The sequence below is a fragment of the Myxine glutinosa genome, chromosome 13 (assembly GCF_964187855.1).
Source record: "Myxine glutinosa chromosome 13, kmMyxGlut1.1, whole genome shotgun sequence".
Taxonomy (NCBI): Eukaryota; Metazoa; Chordata; class Myxini; order Myxiniformes; family Myxinidae; genus Myxine; species Myxine glutinosa.
Window position 1 is genome coordinate 68,870,132 of NC_136273.1, and position 15,748 is coordinate 68,885,879.

General features: G+C 40.7%; 1 protein-coding gene across 4 annotated transcripts in view; it reads left to right on the forward strand.

The window, feature by feature from the left end:
• LOC137439004 (laminin subunit gamma-1-like) overlaps positions 1 to 15,748 on the forward strand; it is a 241,952-nt gene that overhangs the window by 183,940 nt on the left and 42,264 nt on the right. For all 4 annotated transcript variants that reach the window (XM_068134563.2, XM_068134561.2, XM_078767619.1 and 1 more), the window contains 4 exons: positions 4,721 to 4,857; positions 10,639 to 10,761; positions 12,796 to 12,985; positions 13,177 to 13,289. In XM_068134563.2, coding sequence (XP_067990664.2) covers positions 4,721 to 4,857; positions 10,639 to 10,761; positions 12,796 to 12,985; positions 13,177 to 13,289 — 563 coding nt within the window. The remainder of the gene's footprint in view (positions 1 to 4,720; positions 4,858 to 10,638; positions 10,762 to 12,795; positions 12,986 to 13,176; positions 13,290 to 15,748) is intronic.

Sequence of the window (15,748 nt, forward strand, 5' to 3'; positions counted from 1 at the left end):
AGCCTACCTCAAGGGTTTTTTTTTTGACCCCCTCGCCCTCATATTCACAAAGGAACTTGCAGAGACATAGACCAAATGTAGTGGATGATGGATATTCAACCAAGGAAGGGGATGGTCAAAAATTATTCCTCCTGCAAATAGTTTTTCAGAGACAAAAGCAGGGCTTATATTCCAATAGCATCAGGCAACTCACCCAACATTGGAAAAAACTTGTGAAACTGGATAAAGACTGCATATAAAAGGACAAACATCTGTGCTAAGTTTGTGCTTCATTACCAGAGAAACCTTTAAACAGAAAACTATTTTTTGACCCCCTCGCCCTCATATTCACAAAGGAACTTGCAGAGACATAGACCAAATATGGCAGCAAATAACACAAGGTAGTTATTCTAGCATGCATACGTAGGTGAAATGATAACATTAACTCGTCAGATTGCTCAAAATACTTCTCATGCCGGAGGGAACGAATATCTTAAGTTGGTGAAAAATCTTAGTGTGCCGTTTGGTTTGCATTTTGCAATTAGCTTTTCTTTGTGGCCTGAAAAGTTCTTCCACATGTGCTCGAACCACAATACCAGCATGCAGCCACGGTCGAAGCAGATGTGGCCCAATGAATGGAGCCAGTATTGAAATGAGGGGTTATGGGTTTAAACATTGGCAATTTCCTTCTGGTGTGCAGTTTGTCAGACAAACTATCTCTCCTTATGGAAAATCGAATTGTACTGGGTTTTTATTGACGATTTATTTTTTCGAATCGATAAAAACGGATCAATATCCATGATGAATGCGAGTTATGGCATGGTGTTATTTGCGAATATTGCGAAGGGTGGGGCAAGAATCTGCGCTATTCTTATACTATACCTCCTTGTTTACCGAAGATTTGGGATATTTTGAGTGATTTTCTAAGAACATAATGTGTCTCGTTCTACTTATAATTGGGCAAACACTGTCTGAACTCAGTTTTTTTTTCCATTTGTTTTGCAAATCTTTGGCAAATTTCCACTCTGCGTTGCTTCAAAGTCTGCGCCCTTCAGACGTGCTGGGCCTGATGAAAGTACTGATAAGCTAGACCCAAGTTTATTCTGAGGACTCTTTTCTGAATTCTCTCCAACTCATTTAAAGGAGATTCAGCCAGGCTATAATATACTGTACACGTAATTATCCAGCTCCAGGAAGTACAGAGTCCGAATTGCTGAAAAAAAATAATCATTAATTAATTAAAATAATTAAAAGATGTACTTCAAACAATTAATTAATTCTACCCCCGTTAATTCACCCCAGATCCACTTTTTTGAAACACCGACTTCTTTCCTAGAAGTCCTAGCAGTGTCCATGTGGTTTTTTTTTGCCTCTCCCACCCCCGCCCTCTTCCCATGCCTCCTCCCCCCCAAGCCCTCTCCCTCCCACAGATCTCCCAATGTCCCTGCTCTCCATCTTGTTCTCCCGCTCCCTTTATCATGTTTTATGTTTTTTTTGTCAGTTTGTCTTTTTGTGATCAATGTTAGCTCTTGCACGAGCCTCGACCTCGTATACAAAAAAAAAAAAAAACATTTAAAAAAATTATCTGTATTTAAAGTCAATTTATTTGCCTTTGGCCACTGAAACATGCTGAAGTTCGATATTGAGAGTATCCACCACAACCATCCTTGATCATGCTGTGAAACGTCGGTGGAGGCCCTCACCTTTTTTTCTTCCACCCTCACTTTTCACCTTTATTCACTTTTCAATTCATTTTTTCTGCAACTGTTTGTGCGATTGACACAAAACCTCAACTTAGGCCAACGTAGGAGAAACCCATGGAGAATTTTTTTTATTTTACAAAAGTTACATGATGGTTGGATGGAAAATGTGGCCGGCGTTCCAAAAAGTCCGTTTTCTGCAGGCACAGGTTGCAGATTATTTCACGTATCAGGAATAAACAGCAGCCAATAGGGAACCAAGGATAGAACCTTATGGAACGTCACAAGCCACTGATCGCAGGTTGGATGTTAAGCCATTTAAGACCACGAATTGACTTATGTTTAGCAGGTAGATATCAAACCATTCCAGGGGCTATTCCTCTTATTACCTCCGCCACCGAAGGTGGATGGAGGTTATGTTTTCACCCCTGTCTGTCTGTTTGTTTGTTTGTCTGTCTGTCTGTGAACAAGATATCATAAAAAGTTGTGGATGGATTCAAACGAAATTTGGCAGAGAGGTTGTGTATGTGACACGAACGAAATGATTAGATTTTGGTGATGATCCGGATTCGGATCCGGCTACTAGAATTTTTTAAGTGATTCTTCACCATTTGGAGATAGGGCCAAAAACGATACAAAGCAGGATATCTCAAAAAGTTACGGATGGATATGGCCCAAACTTTGTGGACTGGTTAGATGTCTAACAAGGACTAATAGATTCGATTTTGGTGAAGATCTGAACATGGATTCGGATACGAGGATTATTTAATTTTTAAAGTGATTCTTCACCATTGAGAGATCGGGCGAAAAGTGATATATAACATGATATTTAAAAAAGTTATGGACGAGTTATGACTAAACTTGGTGGATGAGTTGGTTTGGTGACGAGAACAAGCCGATTAGATTTTGGTCCAGGTCTGAATCCAGATTCGGCCTATCAGTGGGATACAAAACATAATGTGTTCAGCCTGGCGGAGGTGTGCGCTCTACCGAGTGCTGTCCTGGTTTTACTGTTGTTTTCCTCAAGTTTCATTTGAGAGGTGATGGCTTCCATTCTTTCCTGTAAACTCACTATTGATTAAATGGACTATGTGCCAGACAGTCTATTTGTATTTATTATACTATCTTTACTGTTGCCAAGTGAAGGCCCCTCCCCTCCCTCCCACTCCCTTTGTTGCACCCCTGGTGGGGATGAAGAGGTGATAACGGCATGAATGCGCTCTACCGAGTGCTGTTCTATTTCCATAATGTGACAGTTTGTGCAAAATAACGTTATGATCAATTGTATTAAAAACCTGAGAGAGGCCACAATGAGATCAAAGATTCAAAGCCCTTCATTGTGATATTTCGGTGTTGTTGCCACACATGTGTGTCCAAACCACATGATCACATGTGTTGGTTAGGTGACGAGCACAGGCCGATTCGATTTTGATTGGGTACGGAGGCAGATCCGGCCTATCATTGGGATACAAAACATGTACTGCTCATTCTGGAGGAGGAATGCTCTCTATCGTGCTCTGTTCTAGTTACTCCCGCCAGGGAGTAATGCATTCGATTGTGTGTGTGTGTGTGTGTGTGTGTGTGTGTGTGTGTGTGTGTGTGTGTGTGTGTGTGTGTGTGTGTGTGTGTGTGTGTCTCTTCGTGTACAAGATATCTGGAAAAGTTCTGAACGTATTTGGATGAAGGTTGGTGGGATGATTGCCCTTGGGATAAGGAAGAATTGATTCGTTTTTGGTGAAGCTCAGGATATTATTCCTGATCCAGGAATTTTTTGAAGGATTTTTTTACCATTGGAAGATAGGGCTCATTTTTTTTAACATTATCTTCTATATATTATATATTTAACATTGTGATATGAAAATAGTTTTCATATTTGTTGTAAATGTAGTTTAAACTCGTGGTTATGGGTTAGAGCGGTGTATTTTTTTAGCACCGTCGTCTTCAATGTTGATTTTTTTTTTCTAATAAAAGACATATTCTGTCATTTTAAAACCACCAAAGTGTGTATTAGGTTTCCCGTTTCATAAAATGTGTCGTTTGATACGTGTAATGCTTTAAAACTGTTTTTTTATGTACCTCAGCGAATGTCAATCGCGGTGTCAGTATTTGATGAACTTATAAAGACTTGGGCGACTTATAAGTGTGACCAGCATGTGCACGGGATTCTTCCCAGAAGAATGAGTGGTCGCATTAGCTTGTACGACTTAAAATGAGCGAGTTTTGTTTTCACGTTTGGCCCAGTTTTACATGTTGTATTCCTAAGGAATGAAACGAACGTTTTTCCTGGATTACAATTTTATTTGAAGTCACACACGCCTCAAAATACACTCACTTATATGGAATTGAACGCTGAATCCGAAAATGTAAGTGAAATTGCCTTGTTTTTTTTTTAACATTATCTTCTATATATTATATAAATATATATCTGTGCAGTGTCTTGTCTTGTGTTGTCACTGAACTACTCCCTCAAACTTTTGTGAAATCGTACTATTCCAACTTGACCCACGGCGGGAGTATGCGCTCTACTGAGTGCCGTTCTAGTTACTAATGCATTCATTACAATCACATGAATTATAAAAAATTATTCCATATTTATTGGGACCTTCCCTTATTTTGACAGGTCTTCTGTATGATTATGAACTGGTTGTTGTAAATATGATCATGTTTGTTGTAAAATAAACATACAGAAATCAATGAATCAATCAATGAAACCTTACATTGCTAATGGTGGCGGATAAGCTTGTGTTGTGTGGAAGGAATATTCAAAGGTGGAGGTCTTCATGGCGTACTGTTCATCAGTGTCATGCATAATCAGAATATATAGCTTTCTCCTTCCACCAAAAGGCTCTTTGCATTACATTGGATTTGAGCACGCAATCTCTGATTTCATAACTGAATCATGGTCCAGGGAATCAGGTATGATTCAGTATGAGGGTTTTACTGATTTAGAGCAAAATCTTTTCGAATACCTCTCCATTCATCAAGCAAAGTGTCCGTTAGGGTCTTCACGATCTTGTGTTTCTGGCTATCTGCACGTACAGATGCAAGTCCGGATTCTTCAACCTGGACGAGCAGAACCCGAACGGCTGCACACCCTGTTTCTGCTCCGGCCATTCGTCTACGTGCAGCAAAGCATCTGGTTATGCCATGCACACAATCTCATCGAGCTTCCAGACAGGTGCGTGGGCCTGTCTCCGTGCACGTTGTGCTGAGGGAGGACCTCATGCCGTGATTTCTCATGATTGTTGAACGATGGCCTTGCATTGCTTTGACTTCCTGGGCTTCCTCTCCTTCATTGTCCTTAATGGGCAGGTGGCCAATTATTCCAATTGTTTTATAAACATTTGCACGTGCACACTGTGTCCCCAACATGCATTGCCTCTCCTTGTATATGTTTGAATTTGCGTCCATAGGTAAATGTACATTTATTTATCCTTACAGTGGCATTTGCCAATGTCTGTATCGTGCTCGATGTTAATCTCATCAACATTAAGAACAGCACAGGCTAATAAATTGGACGAGTTATGATGGAAAGATTTGCTGTGATCTTTAAAGTCAAAGTTTAGATGAACTCGGCACAGGTACAAAGTACCACACAGGTGGGGCAATGGCTCTCACATGTTCAGCTGCTGCTGCCCATCAGGACTCACAAGATCCTATCTTATCTTCTTATCGAATAAGACGCATTCTCAAAAAAAAAATTCTCGAGAACTGAAGTAACAAAAAATGTATTCCTTCACACTCCTCTTCCTTAATCTTTTCTGCTTCTCCATCTTAATTTCCTCTTCCTCTTCCCAAGATCTGCTTTTTGTTTTTCCTCTTTTTTTGTTTTTTTTGGAAACATTGTCGAGGCTCGTGGAGAGGCTAAAACACAGAACGGATCAGGACATAACAGAACAAAAAAAACAAAATCAACAGCAGAAAGGGAAGAGAAGGAGAAGTGTGGAGTGGAGGAGAAGTGGGCAGTGGAGGAGAAGTGGGCAGTGGAGGAGAAGTGGGCAGTGGAGGAGAAGTGGGGAGTGGAGGAGAAGTGGGGAGTGGAGGAGAAGTGGGGAGTGGAGGACACCAACAGCAGGGTTGAAGGACAAAAATAGAGGGAGACTTGGACAAATAATGGCTGTGGGGAATAATGAGGGTTAGGGGAGGACACAGGGGGTGAACAAGATGGATACAGAAACAAACTCTCAATCACATCAGTGGAAGGAAAAACTGGAAACCAGGAAAGAGGTGGGTTTGGGGAGAGTTAATGGGGGTAGAAAACATCATGGTTGTGGATGGGTGGCCCAAAGTTTTTTTAAATTCTCTGTTTCTTCTCTTTATTTTTTTTTATATTACCCTACTCTGAAAGGGTTTGAAAAGGATTGCGCCGAATAGCACTAAAAGGATAGTTCTGGATAACACTAAAAGGATAGTGCCGAATAGCACTAAAAGGATAGTTCTGGATAACACTAAAAGGATAGTGCCGAATAGCACTAAAAGGATAGTTCTGGATAACACTAAAAGGATAGTGCCGAATAGCACTAAAAGGATAGTTCTGGATAACACTAAAAGGATAGTGCTGAATAGCACTAAAAGGATAGTTCTGGATAACACTAAAAGGATAGTCCTGGATAACACTAAAAGGATAGTTCTGGATAACACTAAAAGGATAGTGCCGAATAGCACTAATAGGATAGTTCTGGATAACACAAAAAGGATAGTGCCGAATAGCACTAAAAGGATAGTTCTGGATAACACTAAAAGGATAGTGCTGAATAGCACTAAAAGGATAGTTCTGGATAACACTAAAAGGATAGTCCTGGATAACACTAAAAGGATAGTTCTGGATAACACTAAAAGGATAGTTCTGGATAACACTAAAAGGATAGTTCTGGATAACACTAAAAGGATAGTGCTGAATAGCACTAAAAGGATAGTTCTGGATAACACTAAAAGGATAGTTCTGGATAACACTAAAAGGATAGTGCCGAATAGCACTAAAAGGATAGTTCTGGATAACACTAAAAGGATAGCTCTGAAAAGAATAGTGCAGGGATAACGATATTCACCATGGCTTTATTAAGGGAAAATCTTGGCTAATTATTTTGACGGGTTTTCTTTACCTCCGCCACCGAAGGTGGATGGAGGTTATGTTTTCACCCCTGTCTGTTTGTCTGTTTGTCTGTTTATGCACAAGATGTCTGTTTGTCTGTCTGACTATGCACAAGAGATCTCAAAAAGTTATTGACGGATTCAGGCTAAATTTGGCATAAAGGTAGTGTATGTGATAAGGACGAATCAATTCGATTTTGGTGAAGATCTGAATATGGATTCAGATACGAGAATTATTTAATTTATAAGTGATTCTTCACCATGAAGAGATAGGGCGAAAAGCGATATATAACATACTTTAAAAAAGTTATGGACGAGTTATAACTAAACTTGGTGGACGAGTTGGTTAGGTGACAAGAACAAGCCGATTAGATTTTGGTTCAGGTCCGAATCCAGATCCAGCCTATCATTGGGATTCGAAACAAACTGTTCGGCCTGGCGGAGGTATGCTCCCTACTGAGTGCTGTTCTCGTTTTTTTTCCGTAAAAATGTGTGTCATTATATGAGAGTAGTGTCGTAGATTTGCTATACTTAGACTTTCAGAATCCATTCAAGAAGCGAAGAAGGTAATAAATAGATTGTTTGGTGAAATGATAGCAATTATTATTGGAGGTAAACTGTTCGATCTCATGTAACATTGGCTTCCTAAAATAGGAGGAAACAGTCCTCCTAAAAATATTTTATCGAAAAAAATTCTATAAAACGTGTTTTGGAGAGACTTTATAAAATAAAAATTTTAATACCAGGTCAAGGCTCGTGGAAGAGCTGGGCCGCAGAACAGATCAGAACACAACATACCAAATGGAACAGCAGGAGAAAGGGGGAACGCCAATGGCAGGGTGGAGGGAGAAGGTAGATGGAGACTGACAACCAGGGGATACAGGTAACGATGAGGGTTAGGAGAGAACACAAGGGATGGACAAGATGGATGCATAAGCAAAATTTTGGGAAGGATGGGGGTGGTTAACGAGGGTAGAAAAGATCATGGCTTTTGATGGGGGATGATCTGAGATAATGGTGAACAGCTGACCTGAAGACCTGGAGGGAAGAATGAGAACGAGGGTGACCCAGAGAGAAGACGAGAAAAACAAGAAGTTTGATAATAATTATAAAACAGATTATTTGTAACACATCTTAGAGAAATTCTTAATATGTTCTGTAATATAAGAGGACATTCCATCAAAATTCAAAATAATGTATTCTATAGAAATGGATATTCACATTTTGTAGGAATCTGAAAGAACATGTTCCATAAAACATGTTGTTTCGATTTTCTACAGAACATGTTCTGCAGGAATTCAAAATAACTTGTTCCTATAGTTTGGTACTCAAGTTGTATAACATTATTAAAATTAAAAGTCCGCAAGTTCTACTCCAATTCAAAGCCCAAGTCTCTATCATTAAAGATAAATGGGACCATTTGGCCAAAGAAACAGGAAAAAAGAATCCCAGCAACTTGGATAATGTTTGGAAGGTCTCGAAAGAAGAGTGGAACAACATTCCACAAGAGTTTATACCAAAATTACTTGAAAGTGTCCCTCGAAGAATTTCAATGGTTTTGAAGGAAAAGGATGGACAATGGACGTGCTCCCTATTGGTTTATATAAAGGTATATTGTGTATGAATTTGGTTATTTGAAAAATAACTCAAAGTTTTCATTTCGCCATGTGTCAGAGTAGAAAAATCCAAGATGTCCCAGACTTTTGTGCACAGCAGTGTATATATTTATGCCTTACCAGCTTCATCAGGATGTCCTGATCATTCCGCACCCTCACTCTTGATCAAATACCTTTTCAAAGATCTTACATATAAATCTTTCTTTCAAATAGCAAATGATATTTCCTGGGAAAACCACATTTCCAAGCTGACCTCCAATGCCAGTCACCGACTGAGCATCCTCCGTCGTGCGAAGTCCTTTCTGGGCCATTCTGAGCTCCTCACCACATACAAAGCTTTCATCCACAGCTTTATGGAATACTGCGCTCCTCTCTGGGCTGGTGTTCCTGCCTCACACCTAGCTCAGAATCACGCTGTGGAAACCAAGGCCTTTAGGATCATTGGAATCTCCTGTGTGGAAGCTGATTCTGAGGGCCTTTCTTTCTCTCACCGCAGGCAGGTTGGTGGTCTTTCTGTCTTATACCGACTCCTCTCCAGCCTAGCTCCCTCTGCTCTGTCTGTGCTCTCTCCTGCAAATTTTCCTGCAGGACGCACAATATCTGCCAGCAACCCTCTTCTGGTGAAACTGCCAAAATCAAGACTCTCTGCTCACCTTCACTCCTTCATTCCTCTTTTCTCCTGCCTCTGGAACAAACTCCCTCACTCTCTTCAATCCCTCTCCTCCTTACAGGTCGTTAAAACAGCTGTTCACCACCGTCTCTCATCTTCCCCCATCCGAAACCTTGATCTTTTCTACCCCCGTTAAAACACCCCAAATCTGCCTCTTTAAATCCCCAACTTATTTCCTGAAATTACTAGAAGTATTCATTTGCTCTATACTGTGTAACCCTCTCCCTCTCCCCATCCCTCCCCCTTCCACAGATCTACTGACGTCCCTGTTCTCTTCTGTTGTTGTGCTTGTGTGCTTCCCTCTCTCCCCCTCTTGTCTCCCGCTCCCTTCATTGTATGTTTTATATGTCAGTGCATGTTTTCATGTTCAATGTGTTAGCTCTTACAAGAGCCTCGATTCTGTATACAAAAAAATAAATACTTTATTATAGTAATCACCCTTTAGCTGCTGTATTGAGACTAATTTGTGTCCTATATCAGCCATTACTTGACCTCACATCTCGCCTGCTACACAAAGACCACAGAACCACAAGTAGCCAAAGGGTTCATTTATAAAGGCAGTGGAAATATATGCAAATATTACTCCGATTTCTGTGTGTGTCCCAATTCCGGAGCGCTCATTATACTTTCACAGAATCTCAAAGAGAATAATTTGATTCTATTGCAAATTCTGGATAAGATTTATATTCTTTTAAAACTTTGGAGAGTGCTAATGCCTTGTGTAGAATCTCAAGAGAACATTTCAATTCTATTGTATATTATGAAGAGTTCCATAGACTTCTATAGAATCCCAAGAGAAGATTAAGATATTATATTTAGATTTATATGTTATATATTTAAATTGAGATATTATATTTAGAAGATTTGGCTTTGTGTGCCTCTCTCCGTCGGCATGCTCTTGACTTCGCTTCCGTTTGTTGTCTCGTACACTTCATGGCGATTTTCTCTCTGTTGCCAAAGAAACATTTTGAAAAACACCGATTTGATTTAATTTGGTTTTGAAGTCAAAATACAACCGTTTGGCATTGTGAATGTACTCCTCCAAAGCGAGTTGTTCCAGTTGTGTACTTATCCTCCTCTGCAAAATACATCTGACAAATCAGTGCCATGTTTTGTTTCTGTTTATTAGCGTGTGTGTTTGTGTGTGAAATTTCCCCTCTTCCCGTGCCTCCTCCCCCCAAGCCCTCTCCCTCCCACAGATCTCCCGATGTCCCTGTTCTCTACTGTTGTACTTGTGTGCTTCCCGCTCTCCCCCATCTTGTCTCCCGCTCCCTTCGTCATATGTTTTATGTGTCAGTTTGTCTTTTTGTGATTAATGTTAGCCCTTACACGAGCGATCTTGTATACAAAAAAAAAATGTCTGTCGGCAATTGCACAATAACTGCTTGATGTACATGGTGATCGGAAAGGTCTTGAATACGAGTATATGACACGGCCATATTTCCAAGGTTTTCGATTTTACAGATTTCGGATCGACATCTATTTAGTTTCTTGTACCATATTAGTTCCACATCCCCTTGATGCATTTATTATTTTGTGTTATTTTGATTGTGTAAAGCACATCATGAGCACTGTGTTACAGGTAAAGATGGCTGGCATGCTCAGCAAAGTGATGGCATAGCTGTTCCTCTGCAATGGTCACACTCAAGCCAAGATGTGTCAGTCTCCTCAAACAACTACCTCCCTGTTTATTTTTTTGCCCCTGGTAAGTTTTCTTTGTTCATGTTAAATGGAACAGATGCACATCTCATTTGATTTATATTTTATTCATTTTAATTTATCTTGAGATTCAGTGTGAGCTCGCTGTACCATTTCCTGTATAATATCTTGTTTAAAGTCCAGCATTCTTTTTTTCCAAATCATTGTGACCCTACACCCTGACTAACATTGAAACTTCTCTGCAGGGTTGAGTTCACCCTTATAAGCGAAATTATTTAATTGCTTCAATTCAGATTTTTATACATTGTCTAGGCCTATCTAGATAAACGAGTACACTTATTATACAGTCACGTGAAAAAGTACATACACCCCATGTAAAGTTTTGACTTTTTCAACATATTTCAACATACAGCTATTTGATCTTCATTTCAACAATATTGATAGATAAAGGTGATATAATATAACAAATATCATGAAACATTTACATTTTGTAGTCCATTGTATAATTTAAATAAACATAAATGCAAATTTCACATGTGGAAAAAGTAAGTACACCCCGACATTTATCACTACATCAAATACCTAAAATTAGAATCAGGTGCACCAGCTCAGGTGCAAATGATTAGAACATCGTTAGAGAGGATCTTGCAGGAAACTGTCTTATTTAAACCTCAGACATTTAGTTTGGGTTGCTCTTTGTTGTTGAAGTGTGCGGCGTCACCATGCCTAGATCAAAATAGCTCTCTGAGGCCTTCAGAAAGAAGGTTATAGATGCCTACGAGTCTGGGAAGGGACTTAAAAAGATCTCCAAACAATTTGAAATCAATCATTCGATTGTCCGGAAGATCATCTACAAGTGGAGAAGATTCCAAACAACTGCCAACTTGTTCAGGCCAGGCCGCCCCAGCAAGGTCAACCCGAGAGCAGACCGGGCGATGCTGAAAGAAGTCTCTAAGAACCCCAGAATGTCATCACGGGACCTACAGGTAGCTCTTGCCACTGTTGATGTCAAAGTGCACGAGTCTACCATTCGAAAGAGGCTGCACAAATTTGATCGACTTGGGAGGTGTGCCAGGAGGAAACCTTTGCTGTCCAGAAAGAACATCGGGGCAAGACTAAAGTTTGCCAATGAACACCTCGGCAAAGACGAGCACTTCTGGACCAATGTGCTCTGGACAGATGAGTCAAAGGTAGAGCTATTTGGCCACAGTACCAGAAGACATGTTTGGCGAAAACCAAAGACAGCATTTGACCACAAGAACCTGATACCAACTGTAAAGCATGGTGGTGGAAATATTATGGTTTGGGGCAGCCTTGCTGCATCAGGGCCTGGGCAGCTCACCATCATAGAATCCACTATGAATTCTTCATTGTACCAGAGGGTGCTTGAGGATAATGTGAGGCCATCTGTCAGAGAAGTTGAAGTTCAACCGAAGGTGGACCTTGCAACATGACAATGACCCTAAACATACCAGTAAATCCACCAAGGAATGGCTGAAAAGAAAGAAATGGAGGGTTCTGGAATGGCCAAGTCAAGGCCCGGATCTAAATCCCATCGAGATGTTGTGGGGGGATTTGAAACGAGCTGTGCATGCAAGAAACCCCTCAAACATCGCACAGCTGAAAGAATTCTGCATGGAGGAGTGGGCAAAAATATCTCCCAGTCGATGTCAGAGACTGGCAGACAGTTATAAGAAACGCCTACTTGAGGTTGTTTCTGCCAAAGGGGGCAATACCACCTATTAGAGCCAAGGGTGTACTTACTTTTTCCACATGCGAAATTTGCATTTATGTTTATATAAATTATACAATGGACTACAAAATGTAAATGTTTCATGATATTTGTTATATTATATCACCTTTATCTATCAATATTGTTGAAATGAAGATCAAATAGCTGTATGTTGAAATATGTTGAAAAAGTCAAAACTTTACATGGGGTGTACTTACTTTTTCACGTGACTGTATGTAGTACAACGACATGATGGGCCAAATGGCCTTCTCCTAAGTCAAATTTCCTTGTTGCTACTCTTTGTTGTTAAGAAAAACCGCAACAACAGTTGTACCCTTCTGTGTGCAGGAAAGTTCCTGGGAAACCAGGTGCTCAGTTATGGACAGAATCTGTCTTTCTCATTCCGTACCAATCGCAGAGAGGTTCGCCTCTCAGCTGAGGATGTCGTTGTTGAAGGTTCAGGCCTTCGCGCATCGGTCCCTGTCATAGCCCAAAACAACCACTACCCAAGCAAAGAAACAAGATCTTACACTTTCCTGTAAGCCACTTTACTTCCTTTCTCTCAATGGTACTTCTGCTTCATTCTCCTTAGAATGATTCATTACAATACAGCCATGAGAAATATGGTGACAAATTAACAAAGATTTATAAATTCAGCTTGAAATGATTTTTCATTTCCCTGTTTCTGCACATTAAGATGATAAAATATTACTCTCTGGTGTTATGTAGGTTACATGAGAGTTCAGCTTACCCCTGGAACCCCAAGCTCTCCAGTGAACAGTTCCGCCACCTGCTGTCCAATTTGACTGCTATCAAGCTCCGTGCGACCTACAGTGATCAAAGTAAGAGGAAGAGGGAGACATCAACACAGCAGTATCACAGAACACCACTAAGAATGCACAGTCTGGAATCATTGCTTTGGTTTACAAATACCTACTCTCATCAACACCAGCACAGTTGTCGCTGTCTCAATAAAATGTTTGCCAAAGCCATTTATTGTATAATAAATGGTGATAATGAAACAAATATATACACATATTCCACAGAGATGATGCTGTCTGCAAGCCAGAAACACGTCCGTGGATTGATATATTTCCCAGGAGGTGGGGGTAGGGGCGGTGGGACAATGCCAGCATTGCCATAAAAGACTTCTAAAGCCTCAAAGCTAACTGACACTGGGTATCTCTGTATCATTTGGTGCTGCATTTAGCAGTGGGCAGTTCAGTGTCTTTCATACACTGCAACGAAGCCAAAGATTCATTCATTCATACATATATGCACAAGCCTGGTGTTGGCTTAGCGGTCAGGGTGCCGGCTTGCGATCCTAGGATCCTGGGTTCGAATCCCGGTCGATCGCTGAATTAACGCCAGGGGGGTTGACTCAGCCTGTCATCCTTCCGAGGTCGGCAAATTGAGTACCAGCTTGCTGGGATGAATGATCCTGGTGTGTACCCCGGTTTAGAATAGGTACACAGTATCCCCGCGCATCGTAAGAGCGTGACCAAGGGTTGGCGTCAGGAAGGGCATCCGGTCATAAAAAAAACATTGCCTCAAAGAGGGAACCATGATTGTCATGGGGCCCGCAAGGCTAACCCCCACTCTAGCGGGGAAAATGGCCTTAAAAAAAAACGATCATTCATTCATTCATATATGCACAATGGTGATCCCAGAATTGTTCCAAAAATCTTCCATCAAAAATGGAGAATCTATTAATGAAGAAAACGATTTTCCACTGTGACTCCATAGGACGTCATTGAAAAATATATTTGGCAGAGGTATATGGGGTGTTTGGTATACATAATTATAGCTAACCTGCAATTGAGGAATTTGGAATATAACATTTGGGAATGTAAGGAATGTAAGATTCGAGACTGGTGGGTATTGGCTGCCGCTGTACTGGAACAGACATGTTGATGACACTATCGCCATTGTGCCTCGGGATTAGGTTGGCCACATTCTCAGGCAACTGGGCTGTGGCCTTCCCAGCATAAAATTCATGACCACAATCATGAAAAAAAAAAAATTGGCCTTGGATATGGAGCTTTGCCCAAAGCCAGATGGCTCTTTGACCATCTCTCTAAACTGAAAGCTGAAACCTACAAACAAATTGATGGATTTTTCATTTGAGTAATTCAAAACGAAGTGTTGCTTACACACAAAATGAAGACGTAAATTCATCCCACGCATGGATGGTGTCATCCGACATGAATGTTGCTTCCAAAATAGGATGTGTGGGATATTTTGCTGGAGAGTGGAAACGATAGGAGCTTATTGCCAGGCTTTGAAAAATCAAGGGTGATAAAACGTAAGGAGGTACACACAATCGGGGATGTGTTCTTCTCTTTTAGCCGGGCCTTTCGGAAAAAATTGGCAGAATTATTTGTTTAGGATCTTTTCGTGTGGAAAATAAACCTCTATACACAATTCACCGTATCATCTATATACAACAACAATGACTGCACTGTGGTCACAACCTGCGACAAATCTGATAATGGGCCAATTGGGAAACGCAAATTTAATGCGCCATTAGATAATTTGCGCAAGTAACGCTTGGTTACGTAACCTAACATAACGCTTAACTACCGTGCGTTCTGACATACCGTGCATTCTGATGGGCTTGATTAAACCTTACTATTATTCAACACATGAATAAAACTCGACCCAAATAAAGCCAATGGATATCTGACGAAACAAACCCAAGCAGTGAATAAAGAGCAGAGGCCTACAGGCCTAATTTGTTAGGTTTACCAGAAAACCAAGATGGCAGCCACATAATTTTGTCTTGGTGCTATGGTGGGTGGAGTCAAGCAATAGATGTGGGCGTGGTCCAATGGCTGCCCAACCAATGCGTGCACATTTCAAAAATTGACCCCCAACAAGACCCCCAACAACCACAACAACAACAGCAGCAGCAAGAGTAATGCATAGCTCTTGTAGACCTGTGAACATCTATGAAGCCGCCGTGATGCCATGACTATGTCTATTAATTACGTACAGTTTGAATGTTAGTTGCATCCTGACTAAACGTATGTTTATAAATTATGTATTATTCGAATGCACCTATCGACCCTTGACTGCTGATACCCCTTAGATCTTTGATGACCCCTTAAAACACCAAAGGCCAAGAAGACCCTAACAGCCCGTTAATAACCGTAAAACCGATAAGAACATTTAAGACCCTTAAGAACCAAAAGTCCCTGAAGATCCAAAAGACATCGAAGCCCATAAAGACCTCAACGACCCTTCCTTAAGACCCCAAAGATCTGTAAGACCCTTTAGACCCATAAGATCCCAAGATCCT